This window comes from Nanorana parkeri, unplaced genomic scaffold (genome assembly GCF_000935625.1).
Source record: "Nanorana parkeri isolate BGI_ZX_2015 unplaced genomic scaffold, ASM93562v1 scaffold89, whole genome shotgun sequence".
NCBI classification, from domain to species: Eukaryota; Metazoa; Chordata; class Amphibia; order Anura; family Dicroglossidae; genus Nanorana; species Nanorana parkeri.
The window spans coordinates 1,914,119-1,939,087 of NW_017306357.1; the positions used below are offsets into that span (position 1 = coordinate 1,914,119).

General features: G+C 41.3%; 1 protein-coding gene across 2 annotated transcripts in view; it reads right to left on the reverse strand.

The window, feature by feature from the left end:
• Positions 1-1,833: 1,833 nt before the first annotated feature.
• Positions 1,834-24,969, reverse strand: part of ZCCHC11 (zinc finger CCHC-type containing 11) — a 49,010-nt gene continuing 25,874 nt past the window's right edge. Inside the window, exons 13-29 of one of the 2 annotated variants that reach the window (XM_018552489.1) lie at positions 21,936-22,086; positions 20,498-20,584; positions 18,541-18,644; positions 17,944-18,001; positions 17,758-17,861; positions 16,433-16,522; positions 15,248-15,361; positions 14,042-14,119; positions 12,767-12,944; positions 12,600-12,647; positions 11,200-11,282; positions 10,326-10,441; positions 9,508-9,665; positions 8,545-8,639; positions 7,601-8,090; positions 3,617-3,775; positions 1,834-2,360 (exon numbers count right to left, since the gene is read on the reverse strand). In XM_018552489.1, coding sequence (XP_018407991.1) covers positions 2,269-2,360; positions 3,617-3,775; positions 7,601-8,090; positions 8,545-8,639; positions 9,508-9,665; positions 10,326-10,441; positions 11,200-11,282; positions 12,600-12,647; positions 12,767-12,944; positions 14,042-14,119; positions 15,248-15,361; positions 16,433-16,522; positions 17,758-17,861; positions 17,944-18,001; positions 18,541-18,644; positions 20,498-20,584; positions 21,936-22,086 — 2,205 coding nt within the window. In that variant the 3' untranslated portion in view covers positions 1,834-2,268. Of the gene's footprint in view, positions 2,361-3,616; positions 3,779-7,600; positions 8,091-8,544; positions 8,640-9,507; positions 9,666-10,325; positions 10,442-11,199; positions 11,283-12,599; positions 12,648-12,766; positions 12,945-14,041; positions 14,120-15,247; positions 15,362-16,432; positions 16,523-17,757; positions 17,862-17,943; positions 18,002-18,540; positions 18,645-20,497; positions 20,585-21,935; positions 22,087-24,969 lie in introns of both variants that reach the window. The other variant, XM_018552488.1, reaches the window with a different exon arrangement.

Genomic DNA, 24,969 nt, shown 5'->3' on the forward strand with positions numbered 1-24,969 from the left:
CTGCAGCAAAGTCTTAAGTAAAAAATTGTTTGCAATATTCTGCCAAAGGAATATTACCAGAAAGGACTTCTATACAAATCTGTGAAGCAAACAAGATGGAAAGACCTAGACCTGGGTATGCAGATCCCATGGAGTCATTAAAGCATTCTCTGCTACTGCCAGAGGGTTCCAGTCTCAAGTAACTAGCTTGTGCAGGGTATCATGAGTTCCCCTCTGATGTCTGCTACCTGCAACACAGGATCTAGAACACATCTAGTGTGAAGGACAGGGCTACCATCAGGAATTGGGTTTTAAAGAAGGATTCTGGTCAGAAAAACCCTTGAATGTAAACTTGCCATCTACCAGCCTAATGGTTTTCACTGCTAAGAATAAGTAGAATAAAACATAACATGGCAGTTTATGCAAGGCAAAAAAAAAAAAAGGAAGAACACATACGAATCTATGAGGCGTGACGTCCTTAGGATCCATTTACAGGGATAACAGTGGGTTTCTGAGAACGAAATGCCTTCATCTGAGGAGTATAGAGACAGAAGATAATAGTGAGCCGTGCTGTAAGGACAGCAGGTAGTAACATCGTCCGATCACATGGTCTCTTTTAAATCTGGAGTAATAGCAGAAGTCAGATTCCTCAAAGATAGTGTCATCATGAAGAGACTGAGGTGACCCAGTGACTGATGACTTGGCTGCCCCTGAGGCTGCGGGCAGATCAGCAATAGATATGGTAGGGCACGGGAGCAGGCTTAGCCTCTGGATTCAGGACCAGAGAGGAACTGGGTGAACACCATGTGACTAATAGAGACCACTATCTATAAGGCAGGGGACTCTGATGAGGTATACCCTATAATCGTAGGGTGACAGGATTTCAGATGTCATTGTCTTCAGAAGGCACAAAACCAACATCCCCAAAAAAGGGGAGTGTGAGATGGGGTAACCCATTGCAGTTGTAACCATATGGCGGTAAACAACTAAGCTGACGGTACGAGGAGAGGCCTCAGATACTGACAAAACCCAACATTTTTGGCTGGCCAAAGATGACCAAAGTCACTGTAAGTGGGACGTAGGAAAGGACTGAATATCTGAGGTCCACATGCAGGCAGATGATTCTTCAACACTGAACAGCAAGAAGGTGCCCTCTGCAGAACCCAGCACCTGACGTTTACTTTCGTGCTAGCCCTGCAGCGTCCAATCCAGCAAGGTCCAGTTTACAGTACTCCAAAGACCAAGCAGAGGACAGGCTCTGCTTGGCAGCTCCACTGCGATGCATAAGAAAAGTACTGATGGATGAATTATTTCAATCAGCTCTGGTGTGGTGTAAAACAAATCCAGACATTTCGCACTTCTTAACTTCATTCTGGTGGGAACCTAGCACATAGAAAACAATTGTTTTCTCTGTAACTCTGCAGGGATATGCTTTTTTAAGCAGAGAAAACCACAGGTCCCCGCACGCAGTGTGAACGAGTCCACAGCCATAATACAATTGCTATATTCCCAGATTTGTCTGATGTCACGTAGATGCATGGAGCTACTTTTACAAAAATGTTGCCTAGAGCTGGTCATTAAAGTGTTTATTTACTGGCCCCAAATAATTATGAACATATAAAATTGAACATAATCAAGATAAAACAATTTGACAAAACACTGCCCAGTTTAACGGTATTCTCAATTTTATTACAAATGAAGAAACCAATTTATGAAATAATTAAAACTGACAGCTCAGATTTTTTTTTTAATAATAAAAAAAAATTCTTTACTATTGATGGGACAAAGAATTTGATAAAATGGCCTTTTTGTTGGTACCAAAAATAAGACAAGACTTCGGGTTTAAAAGATTTGTTTGGCACCTGCATCAGACCCAAATAATAAAAGACTTACCCTTTAAAAAATTACATTCTTTTTTTTTTTTTTTTTCTTTAAAATTCTATTTTGGTAACTAAAATATATACATTTATAGAGAGCTCAAAGCAGCCCATTTATGAACAGAGAAAATAAGGAAATTAATTTCAATTAAAAAAAAAAAGCTCTCTTTTTGTTTAATATTTTCCCATAATAGAACATAAAGCTCCCCTCAAAATGGGGCAATGAAATAAAAGAAATTAGCATCACTCAAAGGAATGATTTCAGTAAAACTAAAGCCGATGTATTTACAAATAATACATATTAAAAGTTCTCATTCCCCAAGAGGCCAGTGATGATCTCTGGTCTAGGCAGGGGGAAGGTTTTATTTAATAAAATCCAAAATATCATGGGGGAAAAGTTGCCGTCTTCTTGTCATTTCTTTTGCTGGATGTAGCTGGAGTTTAGGTGCGGGTGCCCCTGTGATAAGACTGGGAACTGCGGTCCATTCTGAATCAATGAGCCAGCTGGAAAATAAAACAAGAGGAGGTCAATACTTCTTTTCCTTCACTGTCCCCCCCAGAGGACTGATTACTGTTCTTACATTGTCTAAAACAGGGGTAGGCAACCTCAGCACTCCCGCTGTTGAGGAACTACAAGTCCCATGAGGTATTACAAGACTGACAGCCACAGGCATGATTTCCAGAGTTGGAAGCATGATTGTATTTGTAGTTTTACCGCAGCTGGAATGCCAAGGTTGCCTACCTTTAGTCCTTTGCTTTGGATAGTACATGGAAAATTAGAACCTCTTTCTGTTTTTTTATTGGTGTATGTATATGTCATATTGGGCCCTCACTTACTATGTTTGTGACGTGGGGGTAAAAAGGAATAGGAAACATCATATGTGTAGATTGATGCCAGTTTGCCTGAGATGTGGGTCAGGCAGTTGTTGGGACGCACCCCCATCCACCCCCTCCCCCAGATATGCTGAATCATTTTTGGCAGGTACAAATAAAAACATTGTACAGGAATAGTCAGAGTTATCACTTACAGCCAGCAGTGATTTTCATGTTCCCTGTCTTTTCTTATCCAGTTTGCTGGTTAGTTTACAGAGCTCAGTAGCTCAAGCTGAAACAAATTAAACCATGCCAAACCACAAGTGACAGAGTCAGAGCAGTAACATTTCCCCCCTCCTGGCCTGGCTCTTCTGAGGGCTGCATAGGAAGTTTCAGTCAAAGACAGAGAGGCTGACAGTAAACAGCTTTGGCTGCGCCTTCCCCTTATAAAAACCAAATAATGATCTGTGAATCCTGTGTCAGGGAATGCCCTGTATTAAATGTTCATTTTCAAAGCAAAGGTTTTATAGCTACAGTAAGAAAATAAGTTTTAAGGCTAACCAGTTAAGCCTGGATTTGTGGGAGGAGTCTGCGTTCCCACAGCCTTCTTAAACCGGCCATCCAGGCTCCTCTACACACGAGCAGTCTACCGTGTAACCCACCCACCCTTCCCTTTTTTCAGCTATACATACTCGGAGTATGCCCCCTTATTTGGCATACTGTCCAACCAGACCATGGCACACATCAGGGCAGTATGTTGTGAGTGTATCTTTCGTTCCCAGGGACAAGTGGTCGAAGCGTCTAGGAGCCAGATTTCGGGCGCCGGTGGTACCAACCCGTGGAAGGCTATTCCCGAATGCAGGTAAGCAGACTCTGATCACAAATATCATTTACAAATGTACACTTAGGTAAAAATCGAAATAAAACATAAAATATTTTGGCATTACCTGGAGGAAAGTAGGCCTTGGAATGAAAGCCAGTCGGTGCCTGCTGCAGGAAGTTCTGGGGTAAGTTGTAAGGCCATGATCCAGGAATAAGAGGGTAGTGAGAGGGAGCGCCACGCTCCCAGGGATGAGGTTTCGCAAACTGGCCTTGAAATCCCTGCTCTGCTGAGGAGTAAGAATACAAAATGAGAAATTATAATATATAGTACAAAGTAACACAATACAAATATGACAATAAAACGGGAACAGAACTCTAAAAACTGTGCAGGCAGATTGTAAAGGACTCGTCACCATTATTGCCCGTGGTCTCCTTGCAGCTGATCTTTATCAATTACTGAATTTGAATGACTTCTTTATTGTGCCTTGGTAGAGGTTGGACTTTTGCTACCTCACATCAGAGACTTCAGCAAGAAAAACAGTGAGCAGGACAGCAGTGACATCACCAAATCTCACTCCAAATCTCCTGAGACTAGCAGTCAAAGGCAGCAGTGCCTTAGATCTCATCATAATAATCAGGCCACTCAGTGTACAGGTATGAGGCTGTGGTTATGGGAGTGCCTGGGCACCCTCACATATCAGGAAGCGCACTGCTTTGCTTCAAGAGAAATTCCAGACAAAAAAGGTACTTTTTCCAGGGTACTGCTTGGGCACAAATAGCTGGCCATACACTCCAGGCCGAACAAAAAAACATAATAGAGTCCTCCATCCACACTAAAAAGCATGCATGGATAAATCTCCTGCTGGGCTATTATGTTCTGTCAGCAGCGGGTATGCTGCCATCAGAATACCTAAACAGTGACTGCAGCTGATTGGCCTGGCACCTTTGATTTTCTGATCGCAGGATTTCAGCACTTTAATCAAGAACCGGCCAAAATTTGCATACAGCCAGCCTTAAATTTCTCAATTGTTGATTGCTGTTTAACTCCTTATACAAAACATAAAACATAATGATCCCATACACTGTCACACTGATGTCATTGTTTATAAAAAATTGCAATTCTTCCCTATTTTAAAAAATGTTTAATATTGCTCTGTAATGGTCTACAAGAATGATTAATGATATTTGATTCTTCTCAGGAACACTGGCCACTGAGCTATGTTCTGCCATTCTGAACCACTTTGCATTGTAAAATGAATTAAGTGGATCAAGAGAACCTACAGCTCCCACAATGGATATATAGATGTTTTGTATGTATAAGACTCGGATGACGCTAAGTTATTATCCATCTATTCAGTCATTGTTTCTATGATTGAAAGCTTGGCTGTGTATAGTCAGCATAAGAGTTGGCAAACTCTTTATATCAATAAGGGATATCGAATACCGCTATTCACAGGACACCAAGGTGTTTACTTCATTCATTAAATGCAGACTGTGGTGTAGAAGCTGCTTTGTCCGCTGGAGTGTTCTCTGCATAATGCTTCTTGATAGCAGGAGAGCTAACTCATTTATAAAGCATACTGATGTTTTAAAAAGCAGCAGTATGGCCTCAGTAAAACCACACAAATGCTATATGAATCCTCTAGGCATGCAGACTAGAAACCCCATCTGTAAGCTGGGCATAGATTAGTGAATTTCAATGATTTTCCTATTGCAAAATGCAATAAAACAGTAAAATGTCATTTGATTCTACAAATCACTCTAGCTTTAACTGGGGTTTGATCTGGTTTGATTCCTTATGAGTGTTTTACTGCTGCTGGTGGCCCTTGTGTGCAGATATTTCTCCAATCCTTGTTCATGCCATGGCAGCCCGATGCCTGCTGTTCTCAGTTCTGGAGTGCATTCTCGGTGTATTCCTATGAGGAATCCAATAAAGGATCGATGACATCCTAAAGGCTTGTCGCTTCACTTTGAGGCACCTTCAGATCATTAAAAAAATGATTGACAGGTGCATTTGACTTGCGGTTGGCATTTGACATGCTTCAAGTGGATTTTGCATTGCTATAAACTGATATGGAGATGCAAAACCCATTACCCGTTGACCTTCTTCAAGTGCATTTTGCATTGCTATAGACTGATGTGGGAATGCAAAACCTGTTTAAAATTGAAGTGGTTAAAGAACAAAAGCCTGAATCCTTTATAGGAATATATGGAGAATACACTGCAGAAAGGAAAGTCAGCTCATTTCACTGAGAGGGTCACAGACAGCAAATGATGATCAGATCCTTCCTCATGCAACCCAAAACTTAAATAACAATAGTTACAGGTGGCGTCTAATATTGAGATGACATTCATTTGGCCCCTTTTGACTTAATCCATAGGATAACGTTGCATTTCTTTGGTAACTTTTTAAACTCACATTCCTTCTCTTCACCTAAGTTTCCTAAATCTAATCCTCCAATGTGACATGCAGCCCTTCCTGAGTCTGGAAACTCAGATTTACTCTAAAAGAAAACTTTTTAGACTGCTGCTGCCTTTCAAAAATGCTAGCTGCTTGGCTGTTATGCTGATCCAAAGGCTTTGATGAATCCTTAGTCAATCAGGAGATCTGACTTTCCTGCTGACTTCACTGCTAGCTGCAGGCTTGTTCTTTGACTCAAAGTATTCAGGCCAGAGACACCCAGGCAACTAGCATTTTCTTTAACTAAGAACCTCAATCATATTACAACCTATTATCACAACAGTACTAAAATGATACTGAAAAGATGGCGGAGGGCTAACTCAACTGCATTACCTGCTGGCTGCTAGTGGTAAATATGTAATATCCATATGCAATATTTAATATTTACCTAAATGAAATAGTTTTAATTTTTAAAATTCAATTCCTGAAAATATCAAAGCCCAATTGAAGTCTGACACCTTTTATTTGCTTTATAGTCCTGCATTGTGTTCTTATGCCTTAATGGGTTTTTGTCTGGAAATGCTTTCAAATGCCTTTTTCTCTTGAAGTGACAATAAATGATATGACTCTTCTCAAACATTCACCCATACCCATCATCTACATAGCGGCGCTGAAATGTATTTTTAATAATACCACTGCTTGCAAAGTTTTTTGCTTCTTTCTAACATCCTCTGCGTGCTCCCAAACGTCCCCCTTTCCTACTCATATCTGTCTTTTGAATGAGCAGTGCGCATAAGTTATGGTCACGTACACTGCTCTTTGCATTCTACAAATCCCATAGTTCATAGCCCCTTCCTACCTTACTGCCCAGGATTAAGATTCACTAATACTGGTTCCTCCCACTACACTCATGTACTGTTTCTGAGTCCCGCTCCAGTAAAGAGCCTGTGGCCGGAGATATATAGGCAGTGATTAAGCTAAGGGGAGAACTGAGGTGAGCATACGTGGCGGCGCCGAGTGTATCTGCATGTAAGCTTGTTCATTTCAGATGCGAGCAAGAGAGGGTAGCTACATTCCCACATACAGTGGGACTATGAAGTACAAACGTAGCCACAAACGTAGCCACCCTCTAAAAACCGTAGCCTACCTCGTCAGATCATCTTTTGCAAGAGGAAATAAATTTGGAGATCTGGAAGAGGCTGAGAGCCATAGAAGGTACTTTTTGTAATTAAAAATACTTGAAAATGTTTTTTTTAAATCTTGAGCTTAGTGTCATATTAATGAAAATGTTCTCTCACTTTGAATGCCCTATGGTGGCATAGATTGGTAATGACCACTCATCACAAGTGTCCTCCACAGTAGTGCAGAGGCAGAGAAAAGGCCAGGTCTGTTACAATGTGCAGTCCACTGGGCACAGCAGTCTGACTCTGGGGTCTGTTGGACTGCACAGTCATATTTCCACACACTATGAAAAATAGAAGACAAACTATAATAAAAGAGGCTGTTCGTACAATGTATAACCTAGTAACTATATCTGTGGCTTCGACTGGCTTTAAGCTAAAAGAAGAAAGACAAAAACACTTTCTTCCACAAGGTATAACTCTGGACCCTTTATCCAGCTGTAGGTACTTGCATCCGGTCTATAAATTAACAACTCTCTCACTCATGACACACACGCTCATCTTTTGTACAGTGGAGATTTATTTACCTGTGCTGCCCACGTTTCCATTGCTCACCAGTGAAGTGGGGGTTTGGGAATTGTGCCAGTGTCCATCGTGACTAGATGTGGGAACACCCACAGACCTGGCAGCAGGCTGGGCAAAGATGATGCTGGGATCATTCAGACTAACAGCACTCTGATTGGTGGTTGAAGTATTGCCGCTGCCAGATCGTGTTGGGAAGGTGACACCGCTAGAGTGAGGGGGGTTCCCAGAAGAGCGGATGATCTGGCCACGCATAGGCCAGGAGTTGTTGTGAATGGGGATCTGAGGAGGCAAAGGAAGAAGCCCAAGACTGTGCAGAGGAGAGAAGTGAGTAGGAGGAGAGTGTGGGAAGTTAAACATTGGTCGCTGAACCTGATGAGCATTTGGTGCTTGAGACGCTTGCTGTAGTTTTATCTGCTGGGCCTGAGACTGGTTTATGGAGTTCTGCTGGAACTGTTGAGTCTGAGAAGAGTAAGAGGAATGATGGGAATCCGACTGTAAAAAGCAAGGCACAATGCAGTATTAGAAATAACATTTTCGGCCCATAGATGACAAGATAGTTAAAGCTGACCTAGGTAATGTGTAAGTGTAACACCTTCAGGTATTAATAATTACTTCTTACAAAAATCACATTACATCCTATGACAATGCCTTAAAATTCAACTAAAGCTTCCTGTATGACAGTCTAAACAAGTCCCAAATCCAGTTACTATGTGATCCACAAGCCTTGAAGTTAAGTTAGTACAAGTGCTGAAGTGTTTACACCTTAAAGTGCACCTATATTAGTATTAAGATCAGTCACTGTGGAACTCTTTGGAGGCCAGATTGCGCACACAGGAGCTTGAATTGTATCAAAGTTAAGTCAAGCTGCTTCTCAACCCTACCACACAAGTGTTATATTGTTTAGCTAATGCACTAACAGCAATGCAATTTATTCTTTTACACTCACCGATTCTGAAGCTTGTCTTGTGCGTGTTGGCCGCTCCAGCTGCTGTAAAGGGGTGAGAACTTGCTGAGGGACAATGAGGCTTAGGATCTGAGAGGCTAAAAAAAAACAAAAAACAGCTCAATCAATAACACGATCTTAAAAGGCAACTGTACCCAAATGTCTTTAGGTTGTGCAGAAATGCTGGAATGTTGAATCGCATGCTGGCTTTACATATCCCAATAAGATATCAGTGATCAGTGAAAAGTTTCCACTCATGTTCTCCTCCTTCCCCGATGCACTCTATAATGCAGAGGGGTTAACTGGGGAGTTTATCTTTGAATAGGTGACACTACTATGGCATTGTTGAGGACTGAGAGACACAAACTGCTATAGGAAACTCTTGCCACTAATGTCTATTGTATAATGTCTATTCTCTAGCAGTCTCGTGTACTCTGTGCAAACTCTTTGACTGTCTCCCGCAACATGTCTCCAGTCTCCAATCACCCCTGTAGCACGTCCCCACTCTGTGTCCATATCATCTAATAGGAAAAAATAGGGTTCTTCACCAGCACAGGTAAAACCGCTCCAAAATATGAATTTAGTGGTTTGCTTGGCTTTAACATCATACAAACATTACATGTCTAATATAGTAATGAGTACATTGTCAGATATCACAAGAATTTAACAGTTCCTCAATTCACAGCAATCAAATACAAAGGAATAAAGAAATACAGGAAGAAAAACAGTGGACTTCAATTCATGATCTTCGTGCTTGCCTAGCAGCCCTTGTGACTATGGTTAATGTATTCGTGTTGCAATAAAAAGGAGTGCTGGTGTTGCCTGCTGGTCCAAAGGCACCGAGTGTTATAGAAGACCCTCAGTGTTCGTGTAGAGTGGAACGAGGTTGTAGAAGGAGATAGTGAATGAGTTAGTGAATGAAATCAGTATTCCATGAATATAAGTTTGTTAGAACATACACCTTACCTAGAATATTGTTCTTCTGTCTGGCATTGTTGTTTTCAGGACAATCTCTCCGCACATGTCCAACATCGCCACAGGTGAAGCACCTCTTCTCTCTCAGTTCCCTCTCCTCCTCCTTAATGTCTTTGTCATCATCCTTCTCATTCTCCTTCTTTTTGATCCTAAAAGGACAGAATACTAAAACTTACAATGGAATAAAAAAAGGATTTTACAGGGCTCCCTAGATGTAAATATGGCTTATTTTTACAAACTAAAAACGAGGAAAACAGGGTTGTTACCCAGAATGGATTCTGATTGGTCCCTATGGCATATACATATACTTTTGTTTGTTTAATTTTATTACTAAACCCCATTATCATAATTTTTTTTAGTATAAACAAAGAAAATGACAACATTCAAAAAATATACTATGCGGGCAAAGGTTTATAGACACCTGACCATCTACATGAGCTTATAGGACATCTCATTCCAAAACTATGGCCATTATTATGACCCCCAATTGTGGCAACCTCCTTCGGAGTGTGTCTGGGGAAAGCAGTAGATTTTTAAACCAACTTGTGAGATGACACAAACATGTTAAACCTTACATGTGATTTAAGAGATTGGGTTTATATCTACTTTAAATATTAGGTTCAGGTGTTGGGCGTATAGTTTTAGTTTTCTGGCTGAGGTTAGGGGATTGGTTCACTGTTAGGGTCAAGCTATAATGATGTATCTCACACTAACTCACTAGGAAATGAAAAAAGCATCATGACTGTTACTTTACACTTTGCCGGAATATTTTATCATACCATAAAGGCGCAGACATTGTTGCCTCTTACCTCCTTCGCTTAGGACAATCCTTCATGTAATGACCAATCTTCCCACACACTCTACAGCATCTGTCATTAGGAGCCAGCTCCCCATCTGTCAGGACTTTAGAATCAAAGAAATATTCCTGCGGACAACAACAAACATTAAGTTGAAATTTTTTTACAAAATTTAAGTATAAATCTACAATATTTGGATAGTCAGAGTTACCCACATCTGCCTTAAAAAGAACATGAAACATTAGAGGATATATAAAGCTGTAGAGGAGCAGATGCTGTTTTTTTTCCTCTAAATTATGAAGGCTGTAGTGTCCTTGTCCCAGCATTGTGTTGTTAGTCTGCTGCTGATGTCATCAGAACTTAAATGATCCTTCAAGCTGGAGCCAAGAGGAGGGTCCACAGACAGAAAGTTGGGTAGGGCGATATTTTCTAAGTGGTAATAAGTAGGTGGGGGTTTTGCAGAGTGGGGTGAGCCTGTTTACAGTGCCCCAGCTCCCACTTCTGATCTCCACCTTTTGCCAGCAGCACTGATGTGATGACATTAATATTCCCACCTAGACCTGCAAAGGGAGTGGTGAGGGAACTAGTCACCCTGTTTACAGGTTGTCCAGTCTCCAACAGTGATGAATGGGAACACTGCATGAGAGAGATCACCTTTTTTATATGTGCACATTAGCACCAGGAGATGAAATGAAGATATTTGGGACAGGAATGCTGCAATCTAAGTAAATAACTTGAATTGTATTCTCCACAGAGTTCAGCTACAACCATCCACAATGACTTAAGGCAATTAATCACTCTTTTGCGGTTACCTGACGTGCAGAATATACACAATTTAAATATTTCAGACGTAAAAGTATTATAATGAAATAAAATGAAAGCTTACTGCTTCAAGCCCAGGTAGTGGGTAGAATGGGGTCCCAAAGAGCTTCCTTCCATTTATAAATGCCTTCATTATAAAATTAGTCACTAAGAAAAAGAAAGGGAATTAAAAAAAAAGATGCTTAACATGTATAACTCATGTACAAAGTCATTTCAAACAGGACTGCTATAATGTTTTACTACAGATCAATGAACAATAGCCAGTCAGGGCTGAGCTTATGCAAAACTGAGCCGAGGACTGGAAATCAATGCCATGCCCCCTCAGTAAGAATGTGGCATGACTGGTTGCTAGAGGGAGCCTGAAGTCCCATATTCTCATGCATAGGTAAGTTTTCCCAGATCCACCTACCATTTATAATGGAGGATTTTTATCAATGTTAGATTTAGTTTTTGATTATGAGCAAGCAATGAGTATTTATCAAGCACAGGACATAAAACCCGAACACCAGGTGAACTGTGTATGCGCACTATGGGGCCAATTTATTAAGCCCGAGGTGTTATTTTGACAGCACTCATTTTATCGCATGATAATTTATTCATAAAAATGTTAATTCCACAAGTGCAGAATCTTTTCTCCCTCACACTAAACAACGGTCTTTAAGTGAATTGAAAAACAACAGTATTTTTCTATATACCTTAATATCCTTTTCTTGTAGTCTACTGAGAGACACAGAAGGATTGGACACTGGCAAACAAAAACACTTTACGCCACCCCATAGAGTTTAATCCCTCCCTTGTAATACTATGCCTCACTTTGATAGCTGATGTGGATGCGGAGCTAGCTGAGTCAGCCATTTGCCCTCCTCGCTGGTAGTGAAATGAATTATCCTGGGCGGGCATACAGGTTTTGTGTTTGCCAACGTCCAATCTTTCTGCAGGTGACGGTATAACCCAAATGCGCGAGAGTGGCATAGTGGGCAGCACAGCGGAACAGTGGTTAGCACTTCTGCCTTGCAGCACTGAGGGTCCCCGGTTCAAACCCCAGGACACTATCAGCAAGGAGTTTGCATGTTCTCCCTGTGCTTGCCTGAGTTTCCGGGTACTCAGGTTACCGCCCACACTTCAAAGACATGCTGGAAGGTTGATTGGCTCATGTCTTATACTGTATGTATGCATGTGAAAGAGGGACCTTAGATTGTAAGCTCCTTGAGGGCAGGGACTGATGTGAATGTGCAACTATGTAAAGCGCTGCGTAAATTGTCAGCGCTATATAAATACCTGAAATAAATACATAATTCCAGTGTCCCTCAATGGATGAAAGAGAAAAATATGTGTAATCATAAAAGGGAGCAAAATGTTGCATGCATATTGCTTCTGTGGATTGGCTCCTAAATGCCAAGCAAGATGGATCGAACGAGAGCAGAAAACCACAGCAGAAATTCACATAGGTGAGAATGTACATACTTTTTCTAGAGACTCCAGCTCCAAGATTATGATTGAGGTCAAACGGATCTGAAGGAGTCAGAGAAAGGTACAGAAGTTATTCGGGTGTTCAGCTAATGCTACGATCAGTTCCATACAAGAGTACATAATTGTCAGTGATGGATAAAGGTAAACCAGGTTATACACACCTTCTATAGCAATGCATTTAGACGTCCACTGCTTCTCAAATGTGGTTAGTAATTTTTTCTGTCTGATACTGATGACGTATTCTTTAAAATCAAATTCCTCTGTGTAGAACCTAAGAAATCCAAGCCAAAGCTCCCCCATGGATTCAACATTCTTTCCCAGAGATGGAAACCGGCCTCTCTGTAAAGCAACACATTGCAGTATAAAAGTACAATTCCAAACAAAACTATTATTTTAAGCTTTGGATAGTTAAAGGAAGAATGAGAACCTCTGTCAGAGGAGAGATTTCCTTACACTTCTTGCTATTTTACAACCACTGCAAGGATCAATCCCCCAAATGGGTACACAGCAAGAGAAACCTAATGGTCTAAAGCTACCCCCAAAATATGCTGATGTTTATGCTCCAGATGGTGGCATTTAAAATACATTATTAAAAAACAGTTTTCACCTTTTTTGTCCTTTGCTGCATCTTAGTGCTGCTGATCTCCTGCAGCCTCTAAGCAGCCACTGCTTGATGATGATGGCTCTATGGCATTTCACAGCACGTGTTATCTGATGGAGCATTTCTGTGCACTGTATGTCAGCACAGCCATTTCCAGCCACGATTCCACCCGTGCAACCAAACACGATACGGCTAAAACAGCTACGCGTCGTGTATCGCAAAATAAGGTACGTGTACCTTTTTTCTGCGATTGCCGTGCGGTTGTAACCCCATTGGCATAGTCCCAGGAAGCACGTCCAAGATTGCCCAGGTCTACACCGTCCCTTAGAGACAAGTGAAAGGATATTTTCCAAATGGGGAAGCAGCACTATTAACATGAAAACGTTTCTCAACCTTCCCTACTCTACCCAAAAGTAAATGTCTGGCCTGGGGTTCTACTATGAAATTGGTTAACCTTGAATCAAAAGTACTTAACCCTCAATGCAGTCATGAAGTACATACATATAGGCCTATTTGATAAATCATTACAAAAAACTGTTTTGTAGCTAATGATGTCCAAAAAGGAAACGGCTTTCTTCAGCTTAGAGCTATAAAAATAAATAATAAGCTGAATCTGGTTAGCTTCTACAGGTTGTTGCACAACACCGATACTTATCCATTATATTACAATAAAATACTGTTGGCGGGTTACTAGAGCTCTGGAGCTAAATCTGCACCTGGAAAGCCTAGATCTGCCTGCTATCTGAGCAGCTATATTGCTCTAAAAGTAACAAGACAATTTGGATCACAATTAATAATTAAATCAATCAGTCATAGAATGTAATGTAGTATTTACCAATTCTTCCATGTTATCAAAGAAGAAAGCATTCCAGCCATCCACCATCCTCCGCGGAATAATGTGGCCATCATAAATCTACATATCATAGAAACAAAACTGTTCAATGCAAGATCTCATGAAGACTGCAGGTGATATAGCCAATAATGTATTTATCCTGACCGATGAAATTAGGGGATTGCTGACCCATAGAATATTGTGTATTGCCCCTAACCTCATCCTTTGGGATCGGCGTGCCTTTTACAACTTTTAAAAACATTTTAATCTAACACAGATCCCACTGTCCTCCAGCTTAGTTTGTGTACATGGATACTTTAGAGTCATCAAAAAGTCTCTCATTTATTACATGCAAACTGAGTTGTAAGGTGATGGAAACTATGGACAGGGACCTTTGATGGACAAATGTAGAGACTTTGGGCATGGATGTGAACCAATTACACAGCAAACAGTTTACCCTAGCAACCCTTCTATGTAATGTAACCCTGTAAGAACCTTGTGCTTAATATAGTTAGCAAAAATTACACACAAAAAAACACAATTCCTGGTAGGGGGGCAAACATACATCAAGCCACATCCCAACAATGCAGGGCTCATCTCTTCAGCAACCTATCATCAAGCCTGAGCACAGTAACACGGTAGTCAAGGGATGCCTAACTATTCATAAAGTTGGTATTTGCAAAGGAACTGTGTTAGGGCTGCAGCTGCACATCACAGGTTGCTGTGCAGGTATTATTTATGTGACAGGTTCACTTGTAAAGAAAGCCCACTCTGTAAAACAAGAAGAGGATTTATACTTATCTTGTACCAGTCCATATCTTCAAACTCCTCAGCATTACTACTCCTCAGCATGTGAATATCTGCACTTCCTGCAGGCTCACACATCACTTCACCATTTTGGAGATCTCCAAAATGGTGAAGGAATCTGAACATGCCTGCTAGCAAGCTACAGTTCTGGTTTGGTCTGGAATAACTTATTGCAGGTTAACTTTAAAACCTTTTATATACAATTAACAAGAAAACCCTAACGTTTGTATATACAGTACATAAACAGGATTGCACAGGCAATCCTACATTAGTAAAAGTACTCCTTTGACCCAACAGATGACTAAAGCCAAAAAAAGGTTTGGTTTTACTTCCCTTTAATCTATTTGCTCCTCATACAATTCTAACATTGCTCTAGTCAGAGGCATTTCTTTGTAGCCTTACCTCTTGTAGCACTGGTATGACGGGAGGGTTTCTCTGTTGTAAGAAATACAGAACCATCAGGATGTAGGCGTAGGAAGACAGACTTCCTCTTGATGCATCACCAATATCACAGCGCTATAAAAATTTTTATAAATCAGAGATTAATAAAAAGAACATCTTTATTAAATCAAAATGTTGTGCTCCCTTCCTATAAGGATCCACTCATACCAAAATCAGAAGGAAATCACAAAGCAATGGAATTCACACCCATTCATTTTTTGCTGCACGTCTGTTAGCATCTGTTGAAAAAAATGTATCGCAACACAACGGATCCGGTGTAAATGGGCCCTAATAGTGAAAAAATGTGCACTCCACTTCTTTTGTATGTAGCTGATCTAAGCTGGATCGGCTGTGAAAGAGTTCAGTGTCACAGTACTGTTCGTAGTTGCTGAAAACAAGGTGAGCCTGTCACATATCTCACATATATGGGTTCAATGGGACCCAGGGGTCAAAGAGAAGGGGAGTGTTTCTAATAGCTTTCCTTTATGCGTTTTTTCAGGTAAGGCTACATCTATGCACGTCTATTATTACAGATGACTTATGACAGGAAGCCACTGTCAGTCACCGCTCCCCGCAGGGATTCACTGCTCCGATCCTCCAGCGCTGAGTGGAGAAACGGAAGGGGGAGGGCACAGCCTCTAGATAGGCAGAGCCAGCTGTCACTCAGCCAGATGGGTGGATCTCGCCAGTATTGTCGGGATCCGTCCTGGCTGTGACGATTTCGGTATATAGTGAGCAAAAGCTCGCTATATACTGAGCTTTGGGGCACTGGAAGACGTTAGAATATGTCCTCCCATGACAGTTAAGAGAACTATGGGATAAAAAGGTTACCCCATAGTTCTCTTTTAAAAAACAAAAGCCTTTCCCTGAGATCTCATGAGATTACAGATGTGATTTCCCAGCAATGCACTGTGATGTAACCATCCCAGGATGCAATGCTTGGACACGATTACATCATTTGTGCCAAAGTGGACCAGGAAGTGGAAAAAAAGAAATTGTATGTGAAATAAAAATATGTTTGTTTAACTAATAAATGTAAGATGATTTCTTATCAGCATGTGTGCTGATGTGATTTTTAGTCAAAGGGAGTAAAGATCCACTTTCATTGCTTCACTCTCCATTCTGTTGATAAAACACATGAATTACCTTGGCAAAGAACTTGACAGCATATCCCAGATATTTTACCCGAGGGTCGATGGCTGCGTACGTCGCCAGCATTCTGGTGTTGTGCTGAGCCTAAACAGAACAGATTTGAGTATAAAAACAGCAGCTTCTTTTTCAAACTAACCTGTCACAAGAGATTTAATAGGGGCTGCAATTGTTGACCTGCTTCTGAAAATATTAGTTGCCTGGTTATTAAGCTGACCTGCCGATTTTATGAGCCACTGACTGGAACAAGTATGAAGATCAGGAAAAATGAGAAAAAAAGTCAGAAGTCCAGATCAATATATTTTTTCCAAGTTGGCAACTCAAGCTATGGCAGTTAAAATGACAGATGGGTAACTAACACTTGGCAGCCTTCATGTTTCCTTCACATCTATTTAAGTGAATGCAAAGCCATTTTATTTGGATCAGAGTATGAAAAGATTAGGCTCAAGCTCTAGAGCTGTCATCTTCATCCTCATTGCACAATTAAGCATCCTAGAAACTGGGAGAAAGCATACAGTTGTGAAGTTATAACTCGACATGCATGCTTTGGATAGTGAGTTAAAGGATAACTGTGGGGTTAAGGCTTTTCCCCATAGTTCTCCTTAGGGTAACTGGAGGACACAAACTAGCGTCCTCCCGTCACCCTAGGCTCAGTATACCGCGAGCTGCTGCTCGCTGTATACTGAGACGCCGCAGCTGAAGCGGATCCCGACAATTATGCCGGGATCCGCCCAGCTGCGTGACTGACAGCTGGCTCTACCTATTTAGAGGCAGAGACAGCTGTACTCGCTCCCTCCCCCGTCCGTTCCACCAGTCAGCGCTGGCGGATGGGAGCGGGGTATCCAGCCCCTCCCCTGTCACGGCAGAGAGCCGTGACAGGATCGAGAGGTGAGTGAACGCCGGTATGTGTTTGCTCACTTCTCGACCTACTGAGCCGACCTGTGACAGTTTCATTGTCACAGGTCGGATAGAACTATGAGGTGAGTGAAAAGCACTCCCCTCATAGTTCTCCTTTAAGAGAGATGCTGATTGGTTGCCATGGGCAACTGCTCCAGATTCTTCTGTTCCAGTTTTGATAAATTCCCCCCATAGTGGCAACTATACAACTAATACAGAGCATATTAATGCACTATGGTTTATTTTCATCATATTGGCACAAACACACAATACCTCAGTCATGTCACTAGGTATTATGTGGGGTTCATTCTTTGGTCCATTCCAGAACATGTCTTCCTCTATGTATGGCCAAAGAGTGACTCTATAATACATTTCCCACAACATGCGTTAAGGATCCGAGACACATGAGGCTTTCTCACACTCACCAGCGTGTTGTACAGGCTGATGTCTCCCTCTACACAGCTTTCTCGGTGCTCAAACTTCACAATGGGGACCTTGGCTGTTGTTATTGGCAAAATGTTCTTTAAGCCTGATCAAGGATAAATAAGAGGCTATTAATATTCTAAAAGAATAAGAAACAGTGATAAAAACACTCTTTTCTCATACATTACCTGGGTGTCGTTTAAGGACTTTTGCCAAGCCTTCAATTATTTCTTTGCAGTTTAGTTTCTAAAAGAAAAACAATAAACATTTTTTTTTTATATACTATAATCAACAAATCGTTGGCCAGAGGAAAAATCTGCAATATCACAAAAGACAATTCTATAATTTCATAGGCAAAGAAGTAGACTAACGCAAATAAGAACTTAAATAGCACCAGAAATGTAGTAATAAACATAACACTGTGAAGGAGGAGGAAAGGTTTATTTGATTGTTCCGAAGGTAGGGCTCCAAATTAGTCTTATCGTTCCAAGCATATGAGTGTTTTACTGTTTTTAAATAAAGTATGGACATGCAGGGCGGGTGAGCGTAGGGCGGCGTACGGCCACGTACTCCCATAGAGAAGGACAGGGGCTCTGTACTAATCACACGCAGCACCTGTCCTTACACGGGAGCTGCCTGATACGGCCCTGCACGCAGCACGGAGCTGTACGTGCCGGCCTTTTCTCGTGTGAATGAGTGCTTAATGTCACCAGATCAAATCTCATGTAGATTAAACTGTATTTATTATAAATATTTCTATGCGGGATACATGTAAATTCTCTTACCTCGGCATTCTCATGGCCTTCAAGGGTCATACAGATGTCAAGGTCACTGTCACGAAAACCAAATCCGTTCTTAGAGGAGCCAAACAAGCACAGCCGTGCATTACCTATTGGGAACATTCAATTGACAAGTCAGTTTATCCAAATTAGTACAAAGATTTTCCAGAGAAAGCAGACCTCACCTTGTAGGCTTTACTTCATTTACATTATTAGTTGCTGGCTAACCTGACATGATAAAACCACCAATGCAATACTTATATAGATGGACAGAGGTGCTAGCAGAGCAAGTACTTGGACAATCAGTGGCTTTGCCTTCACACAAATTCTACCCAACACGGCAACTGCACCAATACCCAGAGGGAGGCAGCATTACAGGAAGGTTGGAAATTCACTGTTCATTTTATCAATTCTTGTTAGACAGCAGTAGGAAATGTAAATAAGTATTAACTATATTAGAGTTTAGGTCTGTTTAAAAAAAAAAAAAAGAGCTCATACTAATCTCTATAAAAGTATGCTATATAATAACAAGATAAGATCATTTATGTCAGGTTATTGACAAAGTAGAATGCCTAAAATTGTGGCACCATAATTTACCCTCATTATTTTCAAAGTTCATCTTCTAAGCCCCCATTCACACCTAGGCGCACAGACACACACGACAAAACGCTCAGCACATGAATTCCCATTCATTTCAAATGGCCCCCGTTCATGCCTGAGCATTTTATCAAAAGCTGAAAAAGTTTCTGAGCTTCTTTGGGGCAGTTTTCAGCACGTTTGGCCCCAATGATTTCAATGGAAATGCCTGGAAATGCACGTCACAAGCATTTTGCACATTTCAGAGAGTGTTTTTTGCGTGTTTTTACATTGACCGCAATGCCTTTCAATCTGCCAGCTAAGAAGCGCATCTTCATGTTTGCTCATCGGATGTGCAAAAATCGCTAGCCAAAATCGTGTGCAACAACACACTGAAATGCTGACGCAAAGGAGTGAATGCCGGCTTAAAGTGAACTTACATAGTTACATAGTATTTGAGGTTGAATAAAGACACAGTCCATCAAGTCCAACCTATTGTGTGTATGCATTTATGTTTGAGCTGTTGTGTACGTGTGTATGAGTCCATGTGTGATTTTGCTCTTACCAGTACCTGTACCCCTGTATGTTATGGTCTCCAAGGAAGTCGTCCAGAAAACCTGCCCTAAAAAAGCATCAACAGCACTGAAGTGTAGACACCTTGTGATGATTACAAGTACCTTTGATAGTCTTCAGATCAATCTCTTGGACCGTATCCAGTTACTGGATTCTAGATCGACCCTAACCTAAGTTGCCCATTGAGGATTTTGCAGATGACAGTACAATGACAGGGGGCATGCTGGTACAGGACACGGGCTTAGATTTCAAGATTTTCCACAGGGATCAATCTGAAGACAAGACAAGAACAACACTACTATTATCTCAGGCACTTTTTAGGCCAGGTCAGGTCCACGTTAAAGGCCAGTACAATTCTGCAGGCAAATCATGCCAACAGAGTGTTATAGAGATCTAAGAAGCTGGTGGGTGTTTCAACCCTCTAGAGCTAATCCAAAGCCGAACAGGTTTCATTTCTTAACTGAGGCTCCAACTGTGAGACTTCGCTGCAGTAGTCATGTCTCTGTCATCTCCTATATAGAAATTTTGAGGGTGTTCATCCATGACTCCATGCCTACAGACTTCAGGGCTAGATTAATTCCAATTATATTGGGGCAGCACAATGTCCTCATTTAGCTTTGTAATGACAACAACAGTTGGGTGGCAAAGGGAGCTCTGATGGGGATATCTTGCCCCTTCACTCAGCCACACTGAGTGTATTAACCCTTAAAAGCAGATCTAGGAATTTAACATCAAGGACTTATTTTTTTTCCTATGTTATTCCTATTTATAATCTAACTTATGGACTGGTTTCCGAAAGGAGTTTTATACCCACCATTGAATTCTTTGCGGATAAACCTCTCCAGGTAAATAAGGATCTGCTCCCGATTTTGCTGCTCAGCAGGACTCGGGGAAAGTTCATCTAGAAGAAGCATAATGATAAAGGCCAAAAAATAATTACCACTGCAATTTCACCCCCGTTTACCTGCTCCACAAATGAAATGAACATACCTCATCTTAAATGTAAAAAGTCTACCTAAGTGGAGATACTACAAGACACCTGCTCATACTTTTTTGCCAAAAAATCCTCTTCTGTGCCGCTCTCTGATTTAATTTCAGTGTCTGGTGCATTACTTTGCCCACTAAGCCTGCCAACCAACATTCAATTGTCCAATGATAATTCCCATACTGGCCAGTGGACAGTGGGGTGGCAATTAGCAGGGCTTAGTCAGACCAAACCAAATCAGAGATCAGATAAAACTCTTCTGAATAATGACGATAATAACAGGTATCTTGTGGTCCGCTGTTTGGCAGGACTTTAACCTGTAAAAGTTTATCGAGACCCTGATGCCAGATGATTCATTTAAACAAACAATTTCCCATAAGATCATATGTACATGTACATTGTGTAGACATCTAAAACCCCTAAGACTGCTGCTGGGTGCCGCCATCTTGGATGCGATGTCAGCAGCCCCAGCAGACTCGGAGCTGCCACTCAAGTCACACACTATAGTATTTATCTTTGCACTTCCCCTGGCAGCTACATAATTGGTTATGTAGGGAGGTGAGGGAAAGGGCAGAGGAGTTAAGCCAGCACAGAGGGTAATTAGACAGTGTTATGACATGCAAGTAGAGAGAGGGCTGCGGTAGGGAACTGACTCTTCTATAGGAGTAGTCAAATTTACTAGCAAGTTCAAAGGCACATAGCTAGTGAATAAAAATAATTAATTGAAAGGAAAAACAATGCAAATAAGCATTTAAAATACTTGATTTCTGTGCTTTTCAATTAGTGACAGGGTCCCTTTAAAGCTGAACTCCACTTTCAAAAAAAATATGACCTGACCCCCCTCTACTATTGAATGTAAACAAAATTGACCTTTTTCCACTTTAAAAAAGGCAAATAAGTTCTCTTTATCTGAACATACAAAGGAAAGGTTCAGTCTATACTAGCACGCCATGACAGCATGTCATGTCAACAAAATGTTTTACTTACACAAGTTAAAATTATTGTTCCCCTTATCAATCATTATTCCAAGTGCAGATCACACATCACTGACTGTTCTGCCCATCATTTCCTAGAGATTTGATAAATCAACACCTACATTCAGTATATTGTGCAATCTATTGTTCATGGAAGGTAGGGGTTGAAGTAAAACACCGGAATAATCAGCCTATTTTAGGGATTCTTGAATCAATGTTTCTATAATATTTGGTCATCTATCTTTTCTGGTGAATCTAGAGCCTAGCAAGGCTGTGAACAATCCACTCCTTACCATAGCACCTCTTGCAGACTCTGTCCAGTATTTCCCGGAATCTGAGGTTCATAGGGGGAAGGGGCTTCAGATCAATCTTCTTGAAATCTTCAGGACAGTCATCTTTTGAGTGTCCATCACGCTTGCAGATGCCGCAGACTATGGTGGGAGGCTATGAAAATAAAACAGCATTGTTAAAAAAAAAACAACTATCTAACATTAGAAATATCAGTCAGCTGGATTTAAGTTATTCTAGAGCTACGCTTGTGGTCTTTCATTCCTCTTACTAAAGCCACCTCATCACTGCTATAAAAGGTGAACTCTGAGGGAATGAGGAAAATACCCTTTCAGTGGGGCTTCCCCTGCACTGCAAGGATTAAATGCTCATATTTGCCTAGCGCAACAGTACAAAGCATATTTACTTATCTTATCTCTCTTTTTCTTCAGGCTCCTCTGTTTCTGGTCCCCCGCAGCCTCTTCTCTATGGCGCTTTGGCCGAAGCTGTGACATCATCATGTACAATGCAGGATCATCAGTCCTGCATTGTAAGTAAGGACAGGGCTCATCCACAAGCCATAGCATCAGAGAAAAAAGGCCAGCTCTGACTATTGGGGGGAGCGAGAAATAAGGTAATAAAAAGTGCTGTTTCTTGATACCCTAGCCAGCAATACATTATACAGCAATGCAGAACAATATGTTGCTACATACTTTGTGCTGGTTGCCGGCCTGATGTCTCAAGCGGAGGGTCTCAGGAAGGGTGCGGAGGGTCTCAGGAGGGAGAGATGTGCTGGCCCGCAGAAGCACTGTAAACAGGCACCGCGTGGTTCCCCAGAAGGCTGCTGCAGCAAGCGTGGAAGTTAAGGCAGCTGCTTCAGTTAAAAAAATTAAAACACGGGTATCGGATTTTAGTACACAGGTATTTTCAGGAGTATGAGTACTCGTGAAAATGCCCAGTATCAGCGCACCCCCATAGATAACCATTCACAATTAGGCTTATGGAAGAATTTGAAAGTTGAGTTTTTAAATGTTATATCTGTCCAAGTAACAATATATTATATTATTATAAACACCCACTTCTCCTAATCTCCATAATATAAGGGAGAGGAGTCCTGTAGACCACAGGGCCAAACTCTTTTCAGGATTTCAGTGCGGCAGAGTCTTCTCAGCTTACTACAAAACATTTAATGTACTTGCAGCATTTTTTAGGAGAAAACCCAGGGAGAAATGTTAATGTATTATAGAGATGTACTAAATATGTTTTACATTTTCCTGGACATGCACTTTACATGGCACTCCAGTTCATGATGGGAACTGCAGTGTATTGGGGGTGACATCCCAACAGTCAGATTAGGCTTCAATAGGCCTTCACGAGTGCAGACCACACTCCCTGTACATACAGGAAGGTTTAATTAGTAGTAGAGTCACAAAAGATCTTATTCAGGAATTCTGAAAATTCAGGCAGGCTTAAAATGTATCTTGACCCACTGATTTAGTGCTAATTTATCTCAGTCTGGCAACTCTGCCTCAGTGTCAGAGATCCCCTGAAGCCTTGACAGCCCCAGCTCCTGAAGCTAGCCGCAGATATATTAATGTGATTGTTCACAGCACAGGCTGATGTGATTTTTCTATCTGATCTTTAAAAATGATTTTGTCTTGTTCAGTAAGTGGTCATGCAGTTTTATATTACAAAGCCTCAAAAGCACCTTAAACCAAGAGTGCTCCAATATTCAAATCACAGCCTAACAGCAAGGCTGACCATTACAATGATGGGCCAATAGAGAGACCAAGAAGATGGGACCAAGTGTTGCCTTTCTAGGTGAAGTCAAAATCTGCAGTCAAGATCCCCAGGTTTTGTTGCTCCTGGGTTAGGCTACAACAAAGCTCAAGTTACCTGTCACCACTTGCAATAGAATGTGAGTAGCAATTTTAGAGCATTATTAAGAGTACATTTAAACAATTACCAAGAAAGTGTATATACCCTGTAAAAATGTCGTCCTTTCCTTCTTTTTTGCCAATATGTCCTCTGGAAACCTCTTTTCCACATAGCTGCTTCAGTTCTGCAATCTGACTGTTTATGCTATAGGGACAGTTACCTTAACTGTCAGATCACCAGTGTAAGGTCCTTTCATACCACTCATGTCCATTGAAGTGTGTTTAAGATGCTTGCCTTAAAGGCAGCCCATTGAAATAAATGCCTTAAAGAGTCCCTGTTGCCAGATCATTTATTTCAACAACTTTCTCATAAGATTGTATGTGCATTTAACATATTTTAGGCATGTTATTTACCCTTAAAAACCTGCCTTGTATTGACATCCATAAACTCTTTGAGACTGCTACTGGGTGCCACCATTTCTCATATGGGGGTCAACAGCCCCAGCAGACTCCAAGCTGCCACTTAAGTGGCACTGCATAATATTTCCCTTCACTTCTCCCCTGGCTGCTACATAAAAGGTTATGCAGGTAGATGAGGGGACGTGCAGAGGAGCTGGGTCAGCAACAGAAATGAGACACTCCCAAAATAGGAGAGGACTTTGACGTGCAAGAAGGGAGGAGGATGTGCTTGGGAACTGATTCAAGTCAAATTTGCTAGCATGTTCAGAGGCTGCATTGCAAGTCAATTAAAGGAAAAAAGCTGCAGGCATTTAAGATACATGATCTCCATGTGCCTATTCCTGCAATTTTTTAAGCTGGTGACAGGGTCACTTTAACACAACGTGCATTAAACACACATCAATGGGCCTGCCTGCTGTGAATGGGCCCTTACTCTGGAGTAAAGGCACCACAATGTACCTGCAGGATTTTGCTATTGCAGCACATTTTAACACTACTCAAAAGTCATACATTAGCACATATGCAGTGTGCTGCACTGCAGGTGGAATGTCAAGGTGCGTTGGAGTAACGTTTTCGGTAAATTATACTACTGTGCATCAATGCAGGTAACAGGCCTGTGAATGGGCCCTAACTGTCTACAACAGCCCAAACATGCTTACTATGCCAACTGCACCTTATATACAATATACACATGGCTGAACTAAAAGTAAACTTTCCCCCTGTG